This window comes from Rhipicephalus sanguineus, chromosome 6, assembly GCF_013339695.2.
Source record: "Rhipicephalus sanguineus isolate Rsan-2018 chromosome 6, BIME_Rsan_1.4, whole genome shotgun sequence".
NCBI lineage: Eukaryota > Metazoa > Arthropoda > Arachnida > Ixodida > Ixodidae > Rhipicephalus > Rhipicephalus sanguineus.
Window position 1 is genome coordinate 37,010,781 of NC_051181.1, and position 24,614 is coordinate 37,035,394.

The following is a 24,614-nucleotide window of genomic DNA, read 5'->3' on the forward strand; positions in this document are numbered from 1 at the left end:
GATTTGGAATAGCGTACGCCAAGCCGTAGCCACGGGGGGAAGGGGGGGCGAGCGAAATTCTGTGGAAGGGGGTTGTACCGAAAATGAATTATGAAAATAGGCGTTTTCTAAAAAATGTGAAGGGCCGACGAAAGGGTCCTGAGTTTCCGCCATCTGTTTTCTTTAACGTGCACTGACATCGCAGCGTAACACAGGCGTTTAGCGTTTCGCTCCACCGAAATGCTACCGCCGCGGCGAGATCGAAGCCGCGACTTTCGGGCTCGGCAGCGAGCACGGCAAACCATCGTAACAACCGAGGCTGACAACTAAATAACTGAATCAACTGAAAACAAAAGTTTAAGACGAATCACATGACGGAGTGATAACCGCGGCCTCTCCGCTGTTATATTTTTGAAAGCACGCTGCCGCATTCACGCTTTATGTCAAGCAAGAAATTGTAGCACAAATTGTTCATTGAGGCGTACCCGCTCTTCGATAGATGGCGTGCGAAGCGTGTGCCTTCACAAAAGCTTTTTAAACGCGCATCAGGCATCACACGTTGTGCGCCTAATGCTTTTCCATTCTGCTTTTTAGTACTTTCACGTGACACACTGTGCAGCACTACACACGTGAGCGACACACTGAGAACACAGAAGCCCACTTACCGACTGTGCCTAACCAGGTGCTGGCCGAACACGAATACACGAAGGTGCAAGCACGCTTGAGCTTCAGACCATCAAGAAACCAACACGAAACACGCTCACAGTACGCGATGTTGCACTGCCGTCGCTAAATGCCGTCACGTCCAGCGTTGACATCAGAGTCGCGCACACACAGGACACGGGCACGCACAGCCGGCACAGCTGAGCAATTCGGAAACTTCGATGACCGGGCTGACGGGCAACGGGAGAAAATGGCGAACGCAGCGACGGGCGACGGCGAGACTTCGACTTGAGCACGCACGCTTCTCCTCTCCTGGTGCGCGTGTGTGAGTGTGTGCGTGTGTGTGTCTGTTTTTTTTTTATTTTGTCTTTCCTCGCTCGCGCCTGCGTGCCTGCGTCGTAAGGTTGCGTTATCGTGTGGCTCTCGGCGGCTCATGTAACAGCCCTCCGTTTAGCGGCTGCTTGAAGGAAGTCGCGTTATATATATATCATTTTTTTTTACGCGATAGCGTCAAAGAGCTCGTCTCGCAGAAATTCCGGTGTCGGCGGCGTCGGCGTCATGGTCTGAGCGAAAAGCCGCGTTGGTTGGTCGTGAGCGAAAAGTCGAGGTAGATGCAAAGAGAGAGAGGCGTTTGCACTTTGGTTCCTTGCGGCACTGTGTATCGTCTCCATCGAGAAGCGCAGGCAAGCTAGCGATTGAGAAGGCGATAGTGTGTTTGTGTGTGTGTGGTGGTGTGTGTGTGTGTGTGTGGTGTGTGTGGTGTGTGTGTGTGTGTGTGTGTGTGTGTGTGTGTGTGTGTGTGTGTGTTGTGTGTGTGTGTGTGGGGTGTGTGGCGCGTGCGCGCGCGCGCGCGCGAACCATGCGTGTGTAAATACCGCTGTCGCGTTTTAAAGGCGAAACTAAAGGTACCCCCCCCTTTTTTTCTTTTTTTTTTTCTCGTGCTTTCGTCCACAGCATTTATTGCGTACGCGCGGCGTGCCGCCTCTAGACAGTTAATAACTAGGACCAGACTCAGAGTGTGCGTACGTGTGAGTATAATCGCGTACATTTATGATCGCAGATTCTTTGTGCATGCCAGCGGTTTTCGTTGCGATAAGTTGACGAGGATCTATCGCCGTCACTTCATCGATTTAGCTACTGCCAAAGATATTAGACTGCACGAAAATTTTCTTGTACAGCTCGTTATATTTGGAGAGTTGCAAGACTAAAACAAGCTCTGAAACAAGCTTTTATACGGCAAGAGAGTAAAACACCTTTTACTCTCTCGTGCGATGCGGGAGTGAAACAGGCACTTTACTCTTTTCGCCAGGAGGAGTGAAAGGCTTTTCACTCCTCCTGGCCAAAAGAGAGTAAAGCGACTCCCTGAGAGAGAGTATAATGAGATCTGTGGGAGTAAACACAGCTCTATAACTCTCACTGCAGGAGTTTCCCGATGTGAAGGCCCGATGTGAAATGTTATCATACATGGCCAGGTATGATTCTGAGTACTAAGCTACGCGAAAGCCCTCGCAAGTTTGAAAAAGAAGCACCCATTCATTGGTGGGGCAAAACATATATTTCCATGGGTGGGCTTTGCTCAAACACACAAACAAAAAAAACGTAGTGAAGAAGAGGGAATGAAAAAAACTTAAGGGCAGGTAGTACCAGTCAGTGACCGGTGTAGTGGCCTTCTGCAGCGATCACTTCGGCAATTTTCCGCGGCATGGACGCGTAGAGAGCCCTTGAGGTTTTAGGTTCTCTGCTCAGTGCTTCCCATGCCTCCTGAATTGATCTCCAAGAGCATCCGCGTTGGGGAGGCGGCGGCTTTGGGCAGCGAGGCGCCTTTTCATCAAACCCCATACATTCTCAGTACGATTTAGGTCCGGCCACTTGGAGGCCATAGTAACCGCAGCACACCGCAGGATTCCAGTGCAGCTTCCGCAAGGCGCGCAGAAGTTCCTTCGATGTGTACTAATTGGCCAAGTCCATCTTGCTAATGGCTCCCCAGACGGAAACGCTGCACCGGCCACTCGACAGGAACATTCTTCGTGTACTCCGGTCGGTATCTAACGGAAACGAGAGAGAAAGAAAATAACTGCCGTTATGAACTGCGCCGCCGGCGAGAAAACATTTGCCCAGCAGAGAACAACTTTTCTTATGTGAGTCGGCTCGCGAAAACAAGATCTAAACTCTTCAAAATTCTCATGAATGCTGCCTTCTGTAAAATTGGGTGATTTATTGACAAAAAATGTCAAATACAAAAAACTACCGTGTGACGAGAATTCTGCTAGATTAGATGTTAAATTTATCTCCGATCGTGATGAAACAACTAGGCGGGGATTTATTGAACACTTATATTACACATAAGCTGCTCCCAAACATGAAATCCGGATTACTCTTATTCATTATGAATTATGGGTTACTATCTAATATCCACAAATGTGATGTAATGACGTGAACCTCAGCCATACCTGCAGTTGAGAGGCCGCCAAACACGCTGTTGCTGCTCCCACCTAATGCAAAACGTGGACTCAACAGTAAGATGACTTGGCTCCATTCATACGACACCCCTGCGCTCGTACGCCCTCGCAAATTCCAGCCGCTGGCCGGCGTTGGTTGTCAGTCAAGAATGGCTTTTGGGTCTGCGGCACAGTTTTGCAGGCCCGCTTCCTTAAGACGCCTTCTAACTGTGTCGCATGACATCTGAAGGCCGAGCTCTTGCTTAATTCTTTCGCGTTTAAGAAGGGATCAGCCCACGGCAGCGGCAATAATCAGTGCGTCTTCTTCTCCAGACACCCTCGGTCGTCCACTACGAGGGGGGTCAGCAATCCTTCCTCCGTCTCCGAATGCTTTAACCACCCGCGTTACGGCTGATTTAGATCTTCCTGTGAGGCGACGTATTTCTTTTTGGGGCACGCCTTCCTAGAACAGGCGTGCAATGTAACGTCTCTGGTCCTCCGGAACGCGAGGCGGCATCGTCCGTGTTCACGCCTAACATCAATGGTGGTTTCACAAGGAATGCGCGACGAACAGAAAATGTAGGTCACAAGAAAAGCGTATCAAGCTCGCGTTATCAGCCGAATAATACTTGTTAGCCCAGCCACGCGTTTTAAAAGATAATATTTATTCAGAAAAATTACACCATCCCCCGCTAAAGGGGACCATGAGGCGATGCGAAACCGGAGCACTTGCACGATCGCGTTCCGTTGGCGTTCATTGGGCATGCTACCGACCTCGCGTCGTGGAACGCGAAGAGGGACGCTACGCGCGTCGTATCTTCCCTCTAGCCTGGCCGTTAATTCTCACAGGGCGAGTGGGGAACGCGGTCGACAGGCAGGCGAGAGGGGGGCAGCGTAGGAGCGGAGAGAGAAGGGGAGGGGACGCGCATGCGCTCGAGCTCATCGCGGCGTTGCGCAGGAAAGAATTTCGGCATGTCTAGCCCGCGTTTCAGAGGAAGAGTGGAAAGGAGGAGGGGAGAGAGGAAGTGGAAAGGGGTATGGAATAGGGGGAGAGAGATGGAAAGTGGAGAGGGAAAGCGGAGAGGGGAAGGGGAGAGGGTGATTGGAGAGGGGAAGAGTAGAGGGGTAGAGGACAGCGGGAATGGTGAGGGGGTGTGGAGAGGCGGTGTGTGGAGAGGGTATGCGCATGCGCAGTAAGGGTGGTCACGCCGCACACCACAACCGGATTGAGCTCCGCCTTAAGGTACTTCGCATCGAAAACATAGCGCGCCGTCTGTCATAGCGAGCTCCGTCCGTCATCACGCCGCCGACAAACACGTGTGGGGGTAACCTCGGAGCGCCTATAACGCGAGTTAAAAGCGCACCCAGGGCTGATATCGAAAAAAGACAGGCATGCGCCAAGAATGATTGGCCCGGAAGTGTCATAAGCCTCGACATCGGACGCGCTTGTGGGAGAGGGCGCGGCAATGCAGTTGTTCGTCGCTCGGCCACGCACTCGAGATCCCGCAAACTTTTGCTGCCGACAATACATTTCTTAATTGGGGCAGAGACCATCATCGTAGTCGTAATTTTCCTACTAAATGGAAAAAAAAAAGCAATTTTGACCCGGACGTGATTCGAACACGCAACCTTCTGATCTGGAGTCAGACGCGCTACCGTTGCGCCACCGAGTCACGGCAGACTGCCAATGTTTCAGACTGGCCGGGTTCTCCAAAAGGACATTGATCAGCAGGCGCGAACAATGGTGATTTATTATGAACTCCAAGCGATTGTATATACAGGGATACCGAAAAGGTACATTTCTTAATTGGGGCAGAGACCATAATCGTAGTCGTAATTTTCCTACTCAATGGAAAAAAAAACTATTTTGTCCCGGACGTGATTCGAACACGCAACCTTCTGATCTGGAGTCATACGCGCTACCGTTGCGCCACCGAGTCATTTTTTTTTTCTTTATTACCTGGCTTTGGTACACAGCACATAATACACACAACACTGGTGTAAAAACCACCCGATGTACAAAGTACATATGGTGACTGTGTAATCAACCAGCATGGTGCTGGTATCGTCAAGTTGAAATTCGGGCAATGTCACCAGCGGCTGTAGTCTTGACAGCCATTCGGGTGGTTCCGGTTCCGCTTTATATAATTCTATAAACCAATCAATACTCTCCCTGAAGTACGCTCGTGCAGGCCGCGCATCTTTGTCGAAATGGTAGCCTGCCATTCGCGATCTCCACAAGGAGTGGAGGCCCAGGAGCATAATTGCATCGAAAGGAACCCCATCTCATTGTTTACGCACAAAAACCGAATGCCATACGGGTGCAGCGGGAACTCTTTCTTGACAGATCTCTGCAAAACGTCCCAAAAATAAACCCCCTCCCAACAGTGCAAAAAAACATGATCTATGGTTTCCGGCAATTTACAAATTAAACAATGAGTACCCCATGGCAAAAAACAACCCCTTTTCTCCAAAAAAGATTTAACAGGCAACGTTCCGGTATGCAGTTTAAAGAAAAAGGTCTTTGTTCCCGGCTGCACACGCATTTTTTTTACTCTCTTTAAAACATTGCTACCTGGGCCTCCACTGTACAAGGACCTGTACAACGGCACTGGAAAGACGATGTCGCATAAGGCAAAATAAAGTTCTTTTCGTTTCACACTCCAAAGGTACTCCCTTGAAAATCTCACAGTGAGAAACCTGATACTAAACACAATTTCTTTAAAGAAAGCCCCAATCCCTCCCACAAAATCCTCGGTAGTCACTACATACTCTGGGAGACATCTACCAAGTCGCAATTGACACAGTGTTCGCAGGAAAGGATCGGTGACATCTCTAAAAAACAAAAACCGGTTGACCAGCTGCCGTAAAAACAAGTGACCGAGTCCCAGTCCCCCGTCCTTAACCCGTCGAAACAAGTTGGTACGGCTGCATCGCTCCCACTCAGAAGCCCAGACAAATATGGCAAATATTCTGTGAAACTTCTGCACATTAGTCCGGGAGCAATGCAGCACCTGCATCACGTACCACAACTTGCTGATAAAAAACAAGTTACAAACAGTGGCTCTGGCAAAGATCGATAAGGCGGCTTCTTTCCACTTATCTGCCCTCTCCCGTATATCTTTCGCCTGACCCTTCCAATAATGATCGCTGTCGCGATAACCATCGAGCGGGACGCCCAAATACCTGCCCGGGGTCGTCACGCAAGGCACGTTAGCGAAGTGGTCAGGTTTGGTTAGCCACGATCCGTGCCAGAGCCCTAGAGACTTCGACCAGTTAACTCCGCTGCCTGTAGCTTGGCTGAATGTACGCACGGTTTCTACTGTCTGTGTTATACTACGTTTGTCCCTTGTAAAAATAGCCACATCATCCGCGTACGCAAGCAGCTTAACTTCTGCTGCTTGTAACTGAAAACCGTTGATGCTATGTTCGTTGACAATTTTCATGCAGAGAGTTTCAATATACATGCAAAATAACAAAGGGCTGAGGGGGCAACCCTGACGAACCGAACGTTGCACACTAATGGGGGCCCCCAGACTCTTATTCACGATCAACTTTGTAGTGCAGTTTCGGTACGCCAGGGCCACTCCCTCGCAAATAACAGAACCGAGGTTAACATAATTTAACAGAGCAAACAAAATTCTATGGTCAACACAATCGAACGCCTTTTGAAAATCAATCTGTAAGATGGCAACTCGCTCATCTGAATAATCACAACATTCAAGTATGCTGCGCGCTATGTGAATATTGGTCACAATCGATCGCCCTTTGATACCGCACGTTTGGTGAGGCCCGACGATGTCCTTAATCACAGTCTGTAGTCTTCGAGCCAGAACCTTCATATATATTTTGTATTCTACGTTAGTAAGGGCTATTGGTCTATACCCTGAAACAAATTTTAGCTTATCTGGGTCCTCGGTTTTAGGGATAAGTACTGTGTGGGAAGACCGGTATGACGGTGGCAATGTGTTTTAATTTGTACGCTTCATTAAATATGACTGTGAGTATAGGGCTTATTTCGTGTTTAAACTGTTTATAAAAAGCGGCAGTGAATCCGTCAGGTCCGGGTGATTTTCCAGGATTTCACTTGTCTATTGCTAGTTCAATTTCGGTTGAGGTTATTGGCCTTTGCAAATTCTCCTTTCTTTCATCGTCCACGCGGGGCAAAACAGGCAAATACTCGTTTTTAAGTTTTTCCAGGTCTACGTCGTGCGCGGCGAATAATGCCCGATAATGCTCAGTGAAAGCCATTTTAATGTCCTCTGTATCGCCTGTTACCGACCCGCCCCATTCTATCTCATGTATGTGGTTTCTTTCCGCACGTGCTTTTTCCAAGCACAGCGCTCGCTTCGATGGCGTTTCACCCGCGGCTGTGTCCTCTGCCCTTGCCCTCACCAACGCACCGCGATAACGTTCTTCGTCCAGTTGCTCAATCTTTTGTTTTACTTTTCTGATGTCTTCTGACCATTTTCCGGGGGCTCGGCATTCATGCTTTAGTAGCCTATCAAGAAGCTCTTTCATTTCCGTCTCTTTCTTTCTCTGATCATGCCGAATGCGCGTTGCCCTGTCAGTTGCTTTTAATTTTATAGTTTCTTTACACAGCTCCCACTGTTGCCAAATGTGCAGACTTTTGCTTGGTTCTAATTTGCCAATTTCCTCAATTACACTTGAATTAAATTCTTCGTCCTCCAGCAGCTTCCTATTTAATTTCCATGTTTCCCACGAGAAAGAATTGGTTCGCTTCTTATTTCCGATAGAGCATTCCACTAAGCAGTGGTCAGAAAAGGACACCGCGACTACAGCATAACTAGTACATGCCGGCAGGATGTCAACGGATACATAAATGCGGTCAAGTCTCGCATAACTAGGCCCTTCAAAACGCGTGTACTTAATCGCACTCGCATACTGAAGACATTCTGCAACATCCTCAAGATCCCAGTTCTCGAGAATGCGCGTCAAGACATCTGTGCTCTTTTCTCTAAAGCCGCGAGTGCTCGTCTTGTCGTGTGCACTGAGAACGCAGTTAAAGTCGCCCAACAGTATCGTCTGCTTTTCTGCACAGAGTCGTTGTTCTAGGCCGTGAAAAAACAGGGCCCTTTCTTCCACCTTGTTGGGTGCGTACACACACACAATACGCCACTCGACATTATTCAAAGAAAAGTCAAGAACCACACACCGGCCCGTCGCACACGAAAAATGACCATTCACTTGGAGCTCCGGCAACTTCTTCACAAAAAGTACGCAGCCGGCCGATGTGCCCAGTGCGTGGCTGACCACAACAAAAAACCTAGACGTGAAACGTCGCACCATGCTGCCGGTCTCTTCTTCACCATCAACTTTCGTTTTCCTGCACCGCCAGCACATCTATGTCGCGTTCCGTTAAAAGTCGGTAAAGCTGGCCCTGCTTTCTTTTTCCCGCCAGTCCTCTAACGTTTAGGGTTGCAACTTTTAACGGACATGCAGGAGCCATTTTAACGAAAAGAAGAGAGACCAGCAGCACTGTGCTTACCTCTCACGTCTAGCGCGGGGCTAGACGACGCCATCGCCGGCGGTGCCGTCCGGCGCCGGCACTTGAACTTGCCCGACTGGCTCGGCGTTGCCACCTCGCCTGTCGGACGGAACGCTGGGGCGCGGACGAAGGGATGACCGCCGTACTTGGGCAGTCTTTGCTGGGGGTTCCTCGACACCCGGCGTCGTCGCTTGAGTCCCGTCGTCGCTGGTCTGCGGGTGCGGGCGCTTCGACGCCACGGCGGCGTTGATAGACGTCTGGCCGCCAGGCTTCTCCGCCTGTGGCTCGCTCGGGCTTTTCTGCTCGCCGCCCTTGGTTCCTGGCGAGCTCTCCGTCGCTTTGCCCGTCGTGTCGCTCGACCCAGCCGCATTACCCGCCGCTCGTTGGCGCGTCGGTTCAGGAACCTGGCGGGTGTCAGCTCCAAAGGACGCTGGCAGGACCTGTGTTATCGGCGGGGTGCCTTTTGAGCCAGACGAGTCACCTGACGCTTCTTGTTCAGCCGGGCCAGCCCCTTTCGAGGCTTCACCGCTGGAAGGCGCCGACGTGTCCGGTTGACCCGCCTGCTTTCTCGCCTCGTCAGTCCCCCTCGCTGCCTCCTCGGCCTCGGCGACGTCCATGAGCTCGTTGTGCTCGTCATCCCTTGGCAGTCCGGTCGCCGACGCGTAGGTGCGGACGCAGTCCGCGTCTGCATGTCCATAGCGCCTGCACTTCGAACAGCGGGGCACCTTGCAGTCTCGGCGAACATGACCCGTGCCGTGGCAACGCAGGCATTGCATTGCCCTCCCGGGCACCACCACGAGGGCCAATTCGCCGGCGACTCTAACCTGGTGGGGCAGGTCGTCCACCTTCAGTCCAGGCTTCAACTTGAGGAGCACGCTCCTGGTGGTTGAGCCCTTTTCCCGCATGCCCTGGACGCGCCAACGCTCACGCGTCACCTCGGTGACGTTTCCGAACGCCGCGAAAGCTGTCCGTACGTCTTCGTCCTGCACACCGTAGAGCAGCCAGTGCAGGCGAAGTTCCACCTGTTGGTCTTCAGGGTCGAAAATGACGCACCGGCGCCCTTTCACCTTGAGCTCCTTCAACGCGGCCAGTTTCTTTGTAGCTTCTCCGGTGTTGAGGGTCACCGCCCAGACATGGTTAATCTGGTACGCCCCCAACGCCACCACGTCGGGGAGCACACCAGCGGTGACCAGGGCGTCTCGGAAGTCTTCGACCCTGTAGGGCCTCTCACGCACGTCACCGTGCAAAAACAACGTGTTGTGAACAACACGACCGGTAGGCAGAGTGGGCAGCACAATTTCGTATTCCTTATCATCGTCGACGGTGATCCTGTTTCCGCGGCTGGCTTGGGCCGCTATCGCCGCTCCATCGGAGCCGTTCATTCTGCGTCCGTTCGCTGTCGCGCCCGGAAGTAGAATCGCCACCGAGTCACGGCAGACTGCGAATGTTTCAGACTGGCCGGGTTCTCCAAAAGGACATTGATCAGCAGGCGCGAACAATGGTGATTTATTATGAACTCCAAGCGATTGTATATACAGGGATACCGAAAAGGTACATTTCTTAATTGGGGCAGAGACCATAATCGTAGTCGTAATTTTCCTACTCAATGGAAAAAAAAACAATTTTATCCCGGACGTGATTCGAACACGCAACCTTCTGATCTGGAGTCAGACGCGCTACCGTTGCGCCACCGAGTCACGGCAGGCTGCCAATGTTTCAGACTGGCCGGGTTCTCCAAAAGGACATTGATCAGCAGGCGCGAACAATGGTGATTTATTATGAACTCCAAGCGATTGTATATACAGGGATACCGAAAAAGTACATTTCTTAATTGGGGCAGAGACCATAATCGTAGTCGTAATTTTCCTACTCAATGGAAAAAAAAACTATTTTGTCCCGGACGTGATTCGAACACGCAACCTTCTGATCTGGAGTCAGACGCGCTACCGTTGCGCCACCGAGTCACGGCAGACTGCCAATGTTTCAGACTGGCCGGGTTCTCCAAAAGGACATTGATCAGCAGGCGCGAACAATGGTGATTTATTATGAACTCCAAGCGATTGTATATACAGGGATACCGAAAAGGTACATTTCTTAATTGTGGCAGAGACCATAATCGTAGTCGTAATTTTCCTACTCAATGGAAAAAAAAACTATTTTGTCCCGGACGTGATTCGAACACGCAACCTTCTGATCTGGAGTCAGACGCGCTACCGTTGCGCCACCGAGTCACATTTTTTTTCTTTATTACCGTTTTACATCAAACAGGGTTACACAAGACAAGTACAAAGGGTAAAAACATCAGCTAATCTCAAGCATGATGTGTGTTTAAAAGGCCTTGAGTGAGGCCAATTCATCCAATGTCGTAAACCAATCAGGGGTGTCTTCTGCGTGTTCTAGCACATCTTTCATGTAGATCACACTTTCGACAAAGTAGTGTCGCGCTGAGCGTGCATCCACGTCCTCGTGTCGGACTGCCATGCGAGCCTTCCACAGGGCATGCATGCATAACAGCATAACCATATCAGTAGGAACGCCCCCTGTGTCGTCACAGGGCAGAAATCGTATGCCAAATGGTGATAACGGCAAATCTTTTTTGATCGTACGTTGAAGGACGTCCCATAAAAATGTTGCATCGCGGCAGTCGAGAAAACAATGGTTTATTGTTTCAGCCTTCCTGCATAATATGCAGTTAATTGACCAGGGAACAAAAATGCCTTTACTCTGAAGCCATGACTTCACTGGGAGCGTTTCTGTGTGAAGTTGAAAAAAAAACGTTTTTGTCGAACTTCGAACAGGCATGGCTCTCACTCTTTTAAGCACATTGCGTTCTGAACCCAATAAGTATTTTGATCTATATACTGGTAGAGGTAGAAATACATCTATTAGATCCTTATACAGCTTTTTCTTTGAAACTAACGCCAGATACTCAAGGGAAAAATGTGTTTTAAGTATTCTATACGAAGCCACTATTTCACGTAGAAATCCTGGTAGTGGGCCAGCTGTCACAATGCTTGTTGACACAACATAGTCCGCGAGGTGGTCTCGTAGGCGAACTTGTAACACTGTTCTCAAAAAAGCGTTACTCTGATCGCGGAGATAAATAAACCTTGAAACAACTTGTTTCAAAAAAAGGTGAGTTAGGCCTAGTCCCCCATGCTGGACCCTCTGAAACAGATTGCAACGACTCGTGCGCTCCCAAGTCGAGCCCCAAATATAAACTGCAAACACTCTGTGAAGTTTCTGTACTGACATTCTTGTCATGCATAATACTTGTAGAACATAAAAAAAATTTTAGCGATTAGAAATGTGTTGCACACACTTGCTCTTGAAAAGATTGAGAATTTATGACCACCCCATTTCTGAGTTTTTTCTTTTACCCTCTCGGTTTCTTCGATCCAGTGCTCTATAGGCGCCTTGTGGTGTTGCAATGGGACGCCGAGGTATACGTTTGGCGAGTCAGACCATTCTATATTGCAGTACAGTTGTGGCTTAGTTGGCCAGTCTCCATACCAAATACCGAGGCTTTTTGCCCAGTTTACAGCACTCCCCGTAGCTTGACAAAATGATGTAGTTTCTTTTACCACTTTTTGTACACTTTCTTTGTCTGTACATAGCACGGCAATGTCGTCCGCGTATGCCAGCACTTTGATTTCGTTGTCATAATAGCGAAAGCCCTGGATGGTGGGACATGAAACAATTTTTTGGCAGAAAGGTTCTATATATAGCGCAAATAGTAACGAGGAGGTTGGACAGCCTTGGCGCAAGCTAGCAGTCACTGGAATGCTCTCACTAAGTTGTCTGTTTATTATCAGTTTGGCTGTGCAATCTGCATAAGCCATTTTAACGCCTTCTAGGATAACGGAACCTACATTAACGTGTTGAAGTATTAGTAGTAAAATTTCGTGGGTTACCCTATCAAAGGCCTTTTCAAGGTCTAGCTGGAGTATTGCAATTCGGCCTCCTTCAGCATTGCATGACTCCAATATATTTCTTACTACATGTATATTGGTGAAAATCGTTCTTCCCTTAATCCCGCATGTCTGGTGTGGGCCTACTAGCGTTTTAATAACCCTTTGAAGTTGCTTAGCTATTACTTTCATGAATACTTTGCAGTCAGTATTCGTGAGGCTTATTGGTCTATATGACTCAACGGAGCGTAACTTGAGCGGATCATTGGCTTTAGGAATTAACACCACGTGCGTTGTCCTAAACGGTGGAGGCATGCTTTTTCTTTGAAAACACTCGTTTATGACGCGATGCAAGGCTACTGACATTTCTGTTTTAAAACGCTTGTACAGGGTTGCGCCTAACCCATCTGGCCCAGGTGATTTACTTGGTTTTAAGTCTTAATCGCTTTTTCGATTTCGTTTACGGTAATTGGCATTTCGAGTTCTTCACATAGTTCGTTCTCTAGTTGTGGCAATAGCGGCAAAAATTCACGTTCAAATACTTTGGTATCTTCATGTTTTTGATTTAACAGCCGACGAAAACGTTCAGTGAAGGCTTTTTGGATGTTTTTTTTATCTCGGGTAACTTCGTTGTGATAACAAATTTCGGTAATGTCTTTTTTCACTGCATATCGCTTTTCGTCTCCTAACGCCCGCTTGGTAAGCGTTTCCCCGAGCCAAAATTGATTGGCGCGTGCTCTGACCACTGCACCTTGATATCTTTCAATGTCTACTGCTTCTAGCTTGCTTTTAGTTTCTTTTATTTGCTTTTCGAACAGGCCCGGTTTAGAACTTTCAGTGGTAAGTAGGAATTGTAGTGTATCGTGAAGCTGTCTTTCTTTTTCTTTTTCTTCTCTGCGCAGTGTGCACGCTCGGTCTATTGCCATGAGTTTGACGTCAGATTTAAACATTTCCCATAAGGACGAAAAGTTATCTGAATCATCGTTCAGTAAGTTATCGATCTGTTCTTTTAGTTTTTGAAGGAAAGGTTCATCTTCTAACAGCTTATCGTTAAGCTTCCATGTGCGCCAGTTAAAGCGACACGCTTTTTCCTTTTCACCGATAGTAACCGCTACTAGACAATGATCGCTAAAACTGACGCACTGTACGAGATAGTTGGTACAAAGCGGCAGAAATTCAACTGGTACACAGATACGGTCTAGTCTTGCGTGGCAGTCTCCTTGGAAATGGGTGTACTTCATGTTGTTTCTAGACGTAAGCACACTTCCTACGTCTTCTAGGTCACATTCGTATGCTGTCTCATTTAAGTATATCGCACTTTTATCTCTGGACAGCAACCTTTTGCTTCTATCTTCTGGTCTGCACACACAATTAAAATCTCCCAACAGAACAACATTGCGGTTACACTTTACATATAATTGTACACTTTCAAAAAAATTCTTCCTTTCTTGTCTCTGTTTGGTGCGTAAACACATATTGCGCGCCACAGCCTATCGCAAAACGTAAAATCAAGCACAACTAGTCTTCCACTTTCACACGTGGTAACAACTTCTTCAACAATTTCGATTGAATGCCGGTATAATATCAAACAGCCTCCAGACGCAGCAACCGCATGAGACACACATATATTAAATGTAGACCTGAACGTTTCGACCATTTTATCAGTTTGTTCTTGACTTTCAATTTTTGTTTCTTGCACTGCCACTAGGTCTAGATTATTTTCGGTTAGAAGGCGGTTCAGTTGGTACTGTTTCCTGCGCGTTGACAAACCGCGGACATTTATTGTTGCTATACGCAAGGGAGTATTAAGTTTGTTAGCCATAGTATATTGGTAATGGTATATATACTACTCACATTGTGGGTCAGTATGGCAGTGCACCTAAACGAGGCGTGGGTTTTGCTGGACTGTAATACACGGTTTCTCTTGTGTTTGGAGCCATCTTGTTACGAAAAGGTGCCCGATCAGTGATCGGGGTGTTTGAGTTTGTATCACACAAACAGTTCCCCTGCTAAGGCAAGGGATTTGCTGGCGGTGGTTTCCGGTCAGGCGGTATTGTCGGCTTGAACTTGAGGCTTCCTCGCCGAAGAGGAAACGTTTTCGCTGGAGGCTCGTCGATGCCCATTTCTTTGGTGTTTCCAACGTCGTCTTGGCCTGTGTCGCGTGACCGTTTCGCCGATGTGCTCGCAGCTGTTGCCATTTCAACGTCGACAGCTTCCATGGCGTCGCAGGTCGTTGTTGAAGGCGGGGCTACATTGAGGTCACTTACACTATCGGCCTTTTTGTCTGTCTTGAGTTTCATCGGGTCGGGTTCCTTATTATTCACGATGTCTTTGCTCTTTTCTTGCGTTTCCGGTGGCTTGGTGTTGACGCCGTCTTCTGGTACGGGATCTCGTGCAGCTTCCTTGGCGTCATTTAGGTCCATAATGTGTTCCGAAGTGTCTTGGTTTTGGGGCGGTCCAGTGACCGAGGCATAGGATCGCACGCAGGTGGATTCATCGTGGCCGTACCGGCGACAATGGCCACAGCGCGGTACACGACAGTCTCGTCGTATGTGGCCGGTGCCGTGACACCGGAGACAGAGCGGTGCTCTGCCAGGTACATGGACGAGAGCTAAGTCCTCAGCCACTCGAAGTTGGTGCGGTAAGTCTTCAATACTCATGCCTGCTTTGAGCTGGAGGGTTACCGACCGCGTTGTGGAACTCTTCTCGTTGCAGCCTTGTACGCGCCACTTATCTCTGGCGACCTCAACGACTTTCCCAAACGGAGACAATGCTGTTCGCACGTCTTCATCGGGGACGCCGTGCAACAACCAGTACAGCTTGAGTCGTATTGCCTGGTTGCAGGGGTCAACAACAACGCAGCGTCGGTCTTTCACAGTGAAATTTCCTGCTGCCAGCATTTTCTTCTTCGCTTCGTCGTCGCAAAAAGTCACCGCCCACACATGGTTCATTTGATAAGCACCTAGCGCGACCACTTCCGATAGTAGCGAAATATGCGCGAGCGCATCTCTGAAGTGCTCCACCCTATAAGGCCTGGCTTTTAGGTCTGCGTGTAGAAACAAAGTGTTCGTGGTGGTCGTACCTGTGGGCAGGGTCGGCAAAACAATTTGGTAGTCCTGGCAAGGCATATCCGTTGACCTGTTTCCGCGGCTTTGGGGAGCCGCTGTACCTGCTCGTTGGGAGCCCATGAATCACACAACCGCACGCTACGGTGGCCGGAAGTGGAATCCGCGTCACCGAGTCACGGCAGACTGCCAATGTTTCAGACTGGCCGGGTTCTCCAAAAGGACATTGATCAGCAGGCGCGAACAATGGTGATTTATTATGAACTCCAAGCGATTGTATATACAGGGATACCGAAAAGGTACATTTCTTAATTGGGGCCGACACCATCATCGTAGTCGTAATTTTCCTACTAATTGAAAAAAAAAACAATTTTGACCCGGACGTGATTCGAACACGCAACCTACTGATCTGGAGTCAGACGCGCTACCGTTGCGCCACCGAGTCACGGCAGACTGCCAATGTTTCAGACTGGCCGGGTTCTCCAAAAGGACATTGATCAGCAGGCGCGAACAATGGTGATTTATTATGAACTCGAAGCGATTGTATATACAGGGATACCGAAAAGGTACATTTCTTAATTGGGGAAGAGACCATCATCGTAGTCGCAGTTTTCCTACTAATTGAAAAAAAAAACAATTTTGTCCCGGACGTGATTGGAACACGCAATCTTCTGATCTGGAGTCAGACGCGCTACCGTTGCGCCACCGAGTCACGGCAGACTGCCAATGTTTCAGACTGGCCGGGTTCTCCAAAAGGACATTGATCAGCAGGCGCGAACAATGGTGATTTATTATGAACTCCAAGCGATTGTATATACAGGGATACCGAAAAGGTACATTTCTTAATTGGGGCAGAGACCATCATTGTAGTCGTAATTTTCCTACTAAATGGAAAAAATAACAATTTTGACCCGGACGTGATTCGAACACGCAACCTTCTGATCTGGAGTCAGACGCGCTACCGTTGCGCCACCGAGTCACGGCAGACTGCCAATGTTTCAGACTGACCGGGTTCTCCAAAAGGACATTGATCAGCAGGCGCGAACAATTGTGATTTATTATGAACTCCAAGCGATTGTATATACAGGGATACCGAAAAGGTACATTTCCTAATTGGGGCCGAGACCATCATCGTAGTCGTAATTTTCCTACTAATTGAAAAAAATAACAATTTTGACCCGGACGTGATTCGAACACGCAACCTTCTGATCTGGAGTCAGACGCGCTACCGTTGCGCCACCGAGTCACGGCAGACTGCCAATGTTTCAGACTGACCGGGTTCCCCAAAAGGACATTGATCAGCAGGCGCGAACAATGGTGATTTATTATGAACTCCAAGCGATTGTATATACAGGGATACCGAAAAGGTACATTTCTTAATTGGGGAAGAGACCATCATCGTAGTCGTAATTTTCCTACTAAATGGAAAAAAAAACAATTTTGACCCGGACGTGATTCGAACACGCAACCTTCTGATCTGGAGTCAGACGCGCTACCGTTGCGCCACCGAGTCACGGCAGACTGCCAATGTTTCAGACTGACCGGGTTCCCCAAAAGGACATTGATCAGCAGGCGCGAACAATGGTGATTTATTATGAACTCCAAGCGATTGTATATACAGGGATACCGAAAAGGTACATTTCTTAATTGGGGAAGAGACCATCATCGTAGTCGTAATTTTCCTACTAATTGAAAAAAAAAACAATTTTGACCCGGACGTGATTCGAACACGCAACCTTCTGATCTGGAGTCAGACGCGCTACCGTTGCGCCACCGAGTCACGGCAGACTGCCAATGTTTCAGACTGACCGGGTTCCCCAAAAGGACATTGATCAGCAGGCGCGAACAATGGTGATTTATTATGAACTCCAAGCGATTGTATATACAGGGATACCGAAAAGGTACATTTCTTAATTGGGGCAGAGACCATCATCGTAGTCGTAATTTTCCTACTAAATGGAAAAAAAACAATTTTGACCCGGACGTGATTCGAACACGCAACCTTCTGATCTGGAGTCAGACGCGCTACCGTTGCGCCACCGAGTCACGGCAGACTGCCAATGTTTCAGACTGACCGGGTTCCCCAAAAGGACATTGATCAGCAGGCGCGAACAATGGTGATTTATTATGAACTCCAAGCGATTGTATATACAGGGATACCGAAAAGGTACATTTCTTAATTGGGGCAGAGACCATCATCGTAGTCGTAATTTTCCTACTAAATGGAAAAAAAACAATTTTGACCCGGACGTGATTCGAACACGCAACCTTCTGATCTGGAGTCAGACGCGCTACCGTTGCGCCACCGAGTCACGGCAGACTTCCAATGTTTCAGACTGACCGGGTTCCCCAAAAGGACATTGATCAGCAGGCGCGAACAATGGTGATTTATTATGAACTCCAAGCGATTGTATATACAGGGATACCGAAAAGGTACATTTCTTAATTGGGGAAGAGACCATCATCGTAGTCGTAATTTTCCTACTAATTGAAAAAAAAAACAATTTTGACCCGGACGTGATTCGAACACGCAACCTTCTGATCTGGAGTCAGACGCGCTACCGTTGCGCCACCGAGTCACGGCAGACTGCCAATGTTTCAGACTGACCGGGTTCCCCAAAAGGACATTGATCAGCAGGCGCGAACAATGGTGATTTATTATGAACTCCAAGCGATTGTATATACAGGGATACCGAAAAGGTACATTTCTTAATTGGGGAAGAGACCATCATCGTAGTCGTAATTTTCCTACTAAATGGAAAAAAAAACAATTTTGACCCGGACGTGATTCGAACACGCAACCTTCTGATCTGGAGTCAGACGCGCTACCGTTGCGCCACCGAGTCACGGCAGACTGCCAATGTTTCAGACTGACCGGGTTCCCCAAAAGGACATTGATCAGCAGGCGCGAACAATGGTGATTTATTATGAACTCCAAGCGATTGTATATACAGGGATACCGAAAAGGTACATTTCTTAATTGGGGAAGAGACCATCATCGTAGTCGTAATTTTCCTACTAAATGGAAAAAAAAACAATTTTGACCCGGACGTGATTCGAACACGCAACCTTCTGATCTGGAGTCAGACGCGCTACCGTTGCGCCACCGAGTCACGGCAGACTGCCAATGTTTCAGACTGACCGGGTTCCCCAAAAGGACATTGATCAGCAGGCGCGAACAATGGTGATTTATTATGAACTCCAAGCGATTGTATATACAGGGATACCGAAAAGGTACATTTCTTAATTGGGGAAGAGACCATCATCGTAGTCGTAATTTTCCTACTAAATGGAAAAAAAAACAATTTTGACCCGGACGTGATTCGAACACGCAACCTTCTGATCTGGAGTCAGACGCGCTACCGTTGCGCCACCGAGTCACGGCAGACTGCCAATGTTTCAGACTGACCGGGTTCCCCAAAAGGACATTGATCAGCAGGCGCGAACAATGGTGATTTATTATGAACTCCAAGCGATTGTATATACAGGGATACCGAAAAGGTACATTTCTTAATTGGGGAAGAGACCATCATCGTAGTCGTAATTTTCCTACTAATTGAAAAAAAAAACAATTTTTACCCGGACGTGATTCGAACACGCAACCTTCTGATCTGGAGTCAGACGCGCTACCGTTGCGCCACCGAGTCACGGCAGACTGCCAATGTTTCAGACTGACCGGGTTCCCCAAAAGGACATTGATCAGCAGGCGCGAACAATGGTGATTTATTATGAACTCCAAGCGATTGTATATACAGGGATACCGAAAAGGTACATTTCTTAATTGGGGAAGAGACCATCATCGTAGTCGTAATTTTCCTACTAAATGGAAAAAAAAACAATTTTGACCCGGACGTGATTCGAACACGCAACCTTCTGATCTGGAGTCAGACGCGCTACCGTTGCGCCACCGAGTCACGGCAGACTGCCAATGTTTCAGACTGACCGGGTTCCCCAAAAGGACATTGATCAGCAGGCGCGAACAATGGTGATTTATTATGAACTCCAAGCGATTGTATATACAGGGATACCGAAAAGGTACATTTCTTAATTGGGGAAGAGACCATCATCGTAGTCGTAATTTTCCTACTAATTCAAAAAAAAAAACAATTTTGACCCGGACGTGATTCGAACACGCAACCTTCTGATCTGGAGTCAGACGCGCTACCGTTGCGCCACCGAGTCACGGCAGACTGCCAATGTTTCAGACTGACCGGGTTCCCCAAAAGGACATTGATCAGCAGGCGCGAACAATGGTGATTTATTATGAACTCCAAGCGATTGTATATACAGGGATACCGAAAAGGTACATTTCTTAATTGGGGAAGAGACCATCATCGTAGTCGTATTTTTCCTACTAAATGGAAAAAAAAACAATTTTGACCCGGACGTGATTCGAACACGCAACCTTCTGATCTGGAGTCAGACGCGCTACCGTTGCGCCACCGAGTCACGGCAGACTGCCAATGTTTCAGACTGACCGGGTTCCCCAAAAGGACATTGATCAGCAGGCGCGAACAATGGTGATTTATTATGAACTCCAAGCGATTGTATATACAGGGATACCGAAAAGGTACATTTCTTAATTGGGGAAGAGACCATCATCGTAGTCGTAATTTTCCTACTAATTGAAAAAAAAAACAATTTTGACCCGGACGTGATTCGAACACGCAACCTTCTGATCTGGAGTCAGACGCGCTACCGTTGCGCCACCGAGTCACGGCAGACTGCCAATGTTTCAGACTGACCGGGTTCCCCAAAAGGACATTGATCAGCAGGCGCGAACAATGGTGATTTATTATGAACTCCAAGCGATTGTATATACAGGGATACCGAAAAGGTACATTTCTTAATTGGGGCAGAGACCATCATCGTAGTCGTAATTTTCCTACTAAATGGAAAAAAAACAATTTTGACCCGGACGTGATTCGAACACGCAACCTTCTGATCTGGAGTCAGACGCGCTACCGTTGCGCCACCGAGTCACGGCAGACTGCCAATGTTTCAGACTGACCGGGTTCCCCAAAAGGACATTGATCAGCAGGCGCGAACAATGGTGATTTATTATGAACTCCAAGCGATTGTATATACAGGGATACCGAAAAGGTACATTTCTTAATTGGGGAAGAGACCATCATCGTAGTCGTAATTTTCCTACTAAATGGAAAAAAAAACAATTTTGACCCGGACGTGATTCGAACACGCAACCTTCTGATCTGGAGTCAGACGCGCTACCGTTGCGCCACCGAGTCACGGCAGACTGCCAATGTTTCAGACTGACCGGGTTCCCCAAAAGGACATTGATCAGCAGGCGCGAACAATGGTGATTTATTATGAACTCCAAGCGATTGTATATACAGGGATACCGAAAAGGTACATTTCTTAATTGGGGAAGAGACCATCATCGTAGTCGTAATTTTCCTAGTAAATGGAAAAAAAAACAATTTTGACCCGGACGTGATTCGAACACGCAACCTTCTGATCTGGAGTCAGACGCGCTACCGTTGCGCCACCGAGTCACGGCAGACTGCCAATGTTTCAGACTGACCGGGTTCCCCAAAAGGACATTGATCAGCAGGCGCGAACAATGGTGATTTATTATGAACTCCAAGCGATTGTATATACAGGGATACCGAAAAGGTACATTTCTTAATTGGGGCAGAGACCATCATCGTAGTCGTAATTTTCCTACTAAATGGAAAAAAAACAATTTTGACCCGGACGTGATTCGAACACGCAACCTTCTGATCTGGAGTCAGACGCGCTACCGTTGCGCCACCGAGTCACGGCAGACTGCCAATGTTTCAGACTGACCGGGTTCCCCAAAAGGACATTGATCAGCAGGCGCGAACAATGGTGATTTATTATGAACTCCAAGCGATTGTATATACAGGGATACCGAAAAGGTACATTTCTTAATTGGGGCAGAGCCGATCATCGTAGTCGTAATTTTCCTACTAAATGAAAAAAAAAACAATTTTGACCCAGACGTGATTCGAACACGCAACCTTATGATCTGGAGTCAGACGCGCTACCGTTGCGCCACCGAGTCCTTTTTTTTTAATAACCTTTTTTATTCAGAAACAAAGCAATACATATGTATAAAAACCACATTGGCCTACTCGACCATTGTGATGGATTAAAAACATTTCATTTTCACCAATTCATCAAATACCTCCATACAATCTGGAGGTTCATTCAACGTTCGATATGTCTCGCGCACATACATTGCACATTCAATAAAGTTTTCCCGTGTTGATTTGTCTTTAGAATCCATATGCCTCACGGCCATGCGTGTGATCGAGAGATTGCAAAGCCCCAATAACATTATCATGTCGTATGGAACACCACACTCATTCTGCACTGAAAGATAACGTATTCCATGTGGTGTTATCGGTAGCTCTTTCTTCGGGGTTCTTTGTAACACATCCCAAAAAAATATCGGATCCCAGCAGTCAATGAATGTGTGTTCGATCGCCTCCGGTTTGTTACACAGGGTGCAGTTTGTCGTCCATGGTATAAATATGCCTTTGTCTTCAAGCCATGTTTTCACAGGCAATGTGTTCGTGTGTAATTTAAAGAAAAACGATTTTATAGATCCTCTAACAGTCATTTTTTAACTCTTTTTAGCACGTCTTGCCCGGGGCCTTTATTGTTTAGTGATCTATATAATGGTGTGGGCATCATTACAGTGATCATGTCTTTGTACAGCTTTTTTCTTGATACAAGACTCAAATAATCGAGTGAAAACGTGCTTGAAGTATCCTGAATGCCATCACCACTTCTTTGAGGTAGCATTTTATACCGCCACCAATTGCAGCTGCACTAGACACAACAAAATCAGGAATTGTATTTTTTAACCTCACATGCATAACGGTTCTCAAAAACGGGTCTTTCTGGTCCCGTAAAAACACGAACCGCGACACAATTTGTCTGATGAACAAATGTGAAAGACCAAGGCCCCCGTCTTTCACTGAACGAAAAAGATTTGTTCTGCTGACTCTTTCCCAGTTTGAGCGCCAAATGAAGACCGCAAAAATACGGTGCAATTTTCGCACATTAACGCGAGACATTGACAGAAACTGTAGCACATACCACACTTTTGCTATCAGGAAAACATTGCAAGCACTCGCACGTGCGAATATTGACAATTCACGGCCTTGCCATCCACCAACTTTTAGGGGCGAAGCTCCTTAAGGCGGCACCCGTTCGTCCCTCGTAGTCGTAGTCGTAGTAGTAGTGCGTAACCAGTCTTACGCTTTGACCTCCAAGGTGGTGCCGGTGGGAGATTTTTCCTGTGCGTTGTTGAACAATAAAAAATTCGCAGCGTGCGCGTTAACTAAAAGCCGAATTCTTCTCTCTCTCATTCCCCATTTGCAGCCATTGGCATGTTCCAGTAGGAAACGTTAGTAGAAGTAGAAGTGTAAGTGTTAGCTAAAAGCCGACTTCTTCTGTCTCTCATTCCCATTAGCAGCCATTGTTGACCTCCAAGGTAGTGCCTGGTGAGATTTCTCCTGTGCGTGATTAAACAATAAAAATTTTGTTCAAAACGCCGTTGATTGATGAAATAAACCACGGTGTAAGAAAAATAATTTAGGTGTGGACACTCTCCGCCCGCCGCGAAGGAGAGCGCGTCCAGATAATGTTCGCCTTTAATACATGCGCCGGCCGCAGTTTCGTGGGGGGCGCTGCGACATGGGGGCTTAAGAAACCTATTGCGACGAGGCGAACGCGCGTTTTTCTTCATTTTTTTTCACCTCATTGCATTTTTTTAACCGTGCACGCTAGCAACTAGAGCAAGGAACGCATACCGCGTTTCTCGCGACCACGGTGTAAGAAAAAGTTTTTTTCTTACACCGTGGCCACGGTGTAAACGGCGCACCCGACGCACATAGCGTCCCTAACAGCGTTGCGTACGTAAAAGCGCGGCGTCTTGCTTAGAGCGCGTGAGCAGTATTTCTGCTCGCTGACTTCTCACGTGCGCAACGCCGTTATGGACGCTACGCACGCAGCTCGTCTTCTATAGTACATGCGCCGGCCGCTGTTGCGTGGGAGCAGTGGGAGGCGCTGCGACATGGGGGCCGAGAGGAGGAAAGAGGCGAACATTATGTGGACGCGCCGTCGGGCGGAGTGTCCACACCTAAATTGTTTTTCTTACACCGTGTTTTGTAAAAGCAAAACGAAAGAACGCCAGATGTTTCTAAAGCAAAACGAAAAGACGCCAGCTGCTTAACGAAAGACGCCAGATGTTTTCTAAAGCAATGGTTTTCTAAACAATGAAAATTCACAGCGTACATGTAAAATTAAAGTGAGCTGCAAGTCGTCATAACTCATCGAACCTTTAGTATAAACGCGCCCGATCTCACGTCGGTGACGATGTACTGGGCAGAATTCACGGAAGATTCACGGTTTACCGATGAACTTCCGCAGCTTTGCCCACTCATCATCATTCACTCCGTGGATATGCTGTGATTTTTTGCTTCACCTTTGACGTCAGGTCGTCGCAGTAATCTCCTGTCTGGTTATAATGTTCCAGGGGCACACCTAAATACGCAGTGGGTGTGTTGGACCATTTGATGCTCGCGAATGATTGCGGCTTAACGTCCCACGTGCCATGCCAGAAACTGACGCTCTTCTCCCAGTTTATCGCACATCCTGTCTGTTCACAGAATGCCTTGGTGACGCTTATCGTCTCTTCTATGCTTTTGCGATCAGTGCAGAAAACGCCAACGTCATCAGCGTATGCGAGAACTTTGACGTGTTGCGTTTGAAGCACGAAGCCATTAATTTTGCTGTTGTTAATTAAGCTGAGGCAGAAAGGTTCAAGGTATGGCGTAAAAAGCAGAGAAGACAGCGCACAGCCTTGTTTTATGGATGACCTGACGTCAATGCTTCTTGTAAGGTTCTTGTTCACAATTATTCGCACTGTACAATTACTGTAAGCCATCTTTAAACCTTCCAGCATTACTTTTTCAAGGTTGACGTGTTCAAGCAAAGAAAAAAGAAATTCGTGTGCGACACGGTCAAACGCCTTAGCATGATCAAGTTGAAG

General features: G+C 47.7%; 1 protein-coding gene and 27 non-coding genes across 28 annotated transcripts; all 28 read right to left on the reverse strand.

Annotated features, from left to right (window-relative positions):
- Positions 1 to 4,681: 4,681 nt before the first annotated feature.
- On the reverse strand, positions 4,682 to 4,753 carry Trnaw-cca (transfer RNA tryptophan (anticodon CCA)). The gene has a single exon. It is a non-coding gene; the product is annotated as a tRNA-Trp (tRNA).
- A 195-nt stretch (positions 4,754 to 4,948) lies between these two features.
- Trnaw-cca (transfer RNA tryptophan (anticodon CCA)) lies at positions 4,949 to 5,020 on the reverse strand. Its single transcript has one exon. It is a non-coding gene; the product is annotated as a tRNA-Trp (tRNA).
- Positions 5,021 to 10,214: 5,194 nt separating this feature from the next.
- On the reverse strand, positions 10,215 to 10,286 carry Trnaw-cca (transfer RNA tryptophan (anticodon CCA)). Its single transcript has one exon. It is a non-coding gene; the product is annotated as a tRNA-Trp (tRNA).
- A 195-nt stretch (positions 10,287 to 10,481) lies between these two features.
- Positions 10,482 to 10,553, reverse strand: Trnaw-cca (transfer RNA tryptophan (anticodon CCA)). The gene has a single exon. It is a non-coding gene; the product is annotated as a tRNA-Trp (tRNA).
- A 195-nt stretch (positions 10,554 to 10,748) lies between these two features.
- Trnaw-cca (transfer RNA tryptophan (anticodon CCA)) lies at positions 10,749 to 10,820 on the reverse strand. The gene has a single exon. It is a non-coding gene; the product is annotated as a tRNA-Trp (tRNA).
- Positions 10,821 to 14,018: 3,198 nt separating this feature from the next.
- On the reverse strand, positions 14,019 to 15,688 carry LOC125758953 (uncharacterized). The gene has a single exon (XM_049416753.1). It carries the CDS (start codon positions 15,686 to 15,688, stop codon positions 14,510 to 14,512), a length of 1,179 nt encoding a protein of 392 aa, XP_049272710.1. The 3' UTR covers positions 14,019 to 14,509.
- Positions 15,689 to 15,938: 250 nt separating this feature from the next.
- Positions 15,939 to 16,010, reverse strand: Trnaw-cca (transfer RNA tryptophan (anticodon CCA)). Its single transcript has one exon. It is a non-coding gene; the product is annotated as a tRNA-Trp (tRNA).
- Positions 16,011 to 16,205: 195 nt separating this feature from the next.
- Trnaw-cca (transfer RNA tryptophan (anticodon CCA)) lies at positions 16,206 to 16,277 on the reverse strand. The gene has a single exon. It is a non-coding gene; the product is annotated as a tRNA-Trp (tRNA).
- A 195-nt stretch (positions 16,278 to 16,472) lies between these two features.
- Trnaw-cca (transfer RNA tryptophan (anticodon CCA)) lies at positions 16,473 to 16,544 on the reverse strand. The gene has a single exon. It is a non-coding gene; the product is annotated as a tRNA-Trp (tRNA).
- Positions 16,545 to 16,739: 195 nt separating this feature from the next.
- Trnaw-cca (transfer RNA tryptophan (anticodon CCA)) lies at positions 16,740 to 16,811 on the reverse strand. Its single transcript has one exon. It is a non-coding gene; the product is annotated as a tRNA-Trp (tRNA).
- Positions 16,812 to 17,006: 195 nt separating this feature from the next.
- Positions 17,007 to 17,078, reverse strand: Trnaw-cca (transfer RNA tryptophan (anticodon CCA)). The gene has a single exon. It is a non-coding gene; the product is annotated as a tRNA-Trp (tRNA).
- A 195-nt stretch (positions 17,079 to 17,273) lies between these two features.
- Trnaw-cca (transfer RNA tryptophan (anticodon CCA)) lies at positions 17,274 to 17,345 on the reverse strand. The gene has a single exon. It is a non-coding gene; the product is annotated as a tRNA-Trp (tRNA).
- A 194-nt stretch (positions 17,346 to 17,539) lies between these two features.
- On the reverse strand, positions 17,540 to 17,611 carry Trnaw-cca (transfer RNA tryptophan (anticodon CCA)). The gene has a single exon. It is a non-coding gene; the product is annotated as a tRNA-Trp (tRNA).
- A 194-nt stretch (positions 17,612 to 17,805) lies between these two features.
- On the reverse strand, positions 17,806 to 17,877 carry Trnaw-cca (transfer RNA tryptophan (anticodon CCA)). The gene has a single exon. It is a non-coding gene; the product is annotated as a tRNA-Trp (tRNA).
- Positions 17,878 to 18,072: 195 nt separating this feature from the next.
- On the reverse strand, positions 18,073 to 18,144 carry Trnaw-cca (transfer RNA tryptophan (anticodon CCA)). Its single transcript has one exon. It is a non-coding gene; the product is annotated as a tRNA-Trp (tRNA).
- Positions 18,145 to 18,339: 195 nt separating this feature from the next.
- On the reverse strand, positions 18,340 to 18,411 carry Trnaw-cca (transfer RNA tryptophan (anticodon CCA)). The gene has a single exon. It is a non-coding gene; the product is annotated as a tRNA-Trp (tRNA).
- Positions 18,412 to 18,606: 195 nt separating this feature from the next.
- Trnaw-cca (transfer RNA tryptophan (anticodon CCA)) lies at positions 18,607 to 18,678 on the reverse strand. Its single transcript has one exon. It is a non-coding gene; the product is annotated as a tRNA-Trp (tRNA).
- Positions 18,679 to 18,873: 195 nt separating this feature from the next.
- Positions 18,874 to 18,945, reverse strand: Trnaw-cca (transfer RNA tryptophan (anticodon CCA)). The gene has a single exon. It is a non-coding gene; the product is annotated as a tRNA-Trp (tRNA).
- A 195-nt stretch (positions 18,946 to 19,140) lies between these two features.
- Positions 19,141 to 19,212, reverse strand: Trnaw-cca (transfer RNA tryptophan (anticodon CCA)). The gene has a single exon. It is a non-coding gene; the product is annotated as a tRNA-Trp (tRNA).
- Positions 19,213 to 19,407: 195 nt separating this feature from the next.
- Positions 19,408 to 19,479, reverse strand: Trnaw-cca (transfer RNA tryptophan (anticodon CCA)). The gene has a single exon. It is a non-coding gene; the product is annotated as a tRNA-Trp (tRNA).
- A 196-nt stretch (positions 19,480 to 19,675) lies between these two features.
- Trnaw-cca (transfer RNA tryptophan (anticodon CCA)) lies at positions 19,676 to 19,747 on the reverse strand. The gene has a single exon. It is a non-coding gene; the product is annotated as a tRNA-Trp (tRNA).
- A 195-nt stretch (positions 19,748 to 19,942) lies between these two features.
- Trnaw-cca (transfer RNA tryptophan (anticodon CCA)) lies at positions 19,943 to 20,014 on the reverse strand. The gene has a single exon. It is a non-coding gene; the product is annotated as a tRNA-Trp (tRNA).
- Positions 20,015 to 20,209: 195 nt separating this feature from the next.
- Positions 20,210 to 20,281, reverse strand: Trnaw-cca (transfer RNA tryptophan (anticodon CCA)). The gene has a single exon. It is a non-coding gene; the product is annotated as a tRNA-Trp (tRNA).
- A 194-nt stretch (positions 20,282 to 20,475) lies between these two features.
- On the reverse strand, positions 20,476 to 20,547 carry Trnaw-cca (transfer RNA tryptophan (anticodon CCA)). Its single transcript has one exon. It is a non-coding gene; the product is annotated as a tRNA-Trp (tRNA).
- A 195-nt stretch (positions 20,548 to 20,742) lies between these two features.
- On the reverse strand, positions 20,743 to 20,814 carry Trnaw-cca (transfer RNA tryptophan (anticodon CCA)). Its single transcript has one exon. It is a non-coding gene; the product is annotated as a tRNA-Trp (tRNA).
- A 195-nt stretch (positions 20,815 to 21,009) lies between these two features.
- Trnaw-cca (transfer RNA tryptophan (anticodon CCA)) lies at positions 21,010 to 21,081 on the reverse strand. Its single transcript has one exon. It is a non-coding gene; the product is annotated as a tRNA-Trp (tRNA).
- Positions 21,082 to 21,275: 194 nt separating this feature from the next.
- Positions 21,276 to 21,347, reverse strand: Trnaw-cca (transfer RNA tryptophan (anticodon CCA)). The gene has a single exon. It is a non-coding gene; the product is annotated as a tRNA-Trp (tRNA).
- A 195-nt stretch (positions 21,348 to 21,542) lies between these two features.
- Trnaw-cca (transfer RNA tryptophan (anticodon CCA)) lies at positions 21,543 to 21,614 on the reverse strand. Its single transcript has one exon. It is a non-coding gene; the product is annotated as a tRNA-Trp (tRNA).
- Positions 21,615 to 24,614: the final 3,000 nt, after the last annotated feature.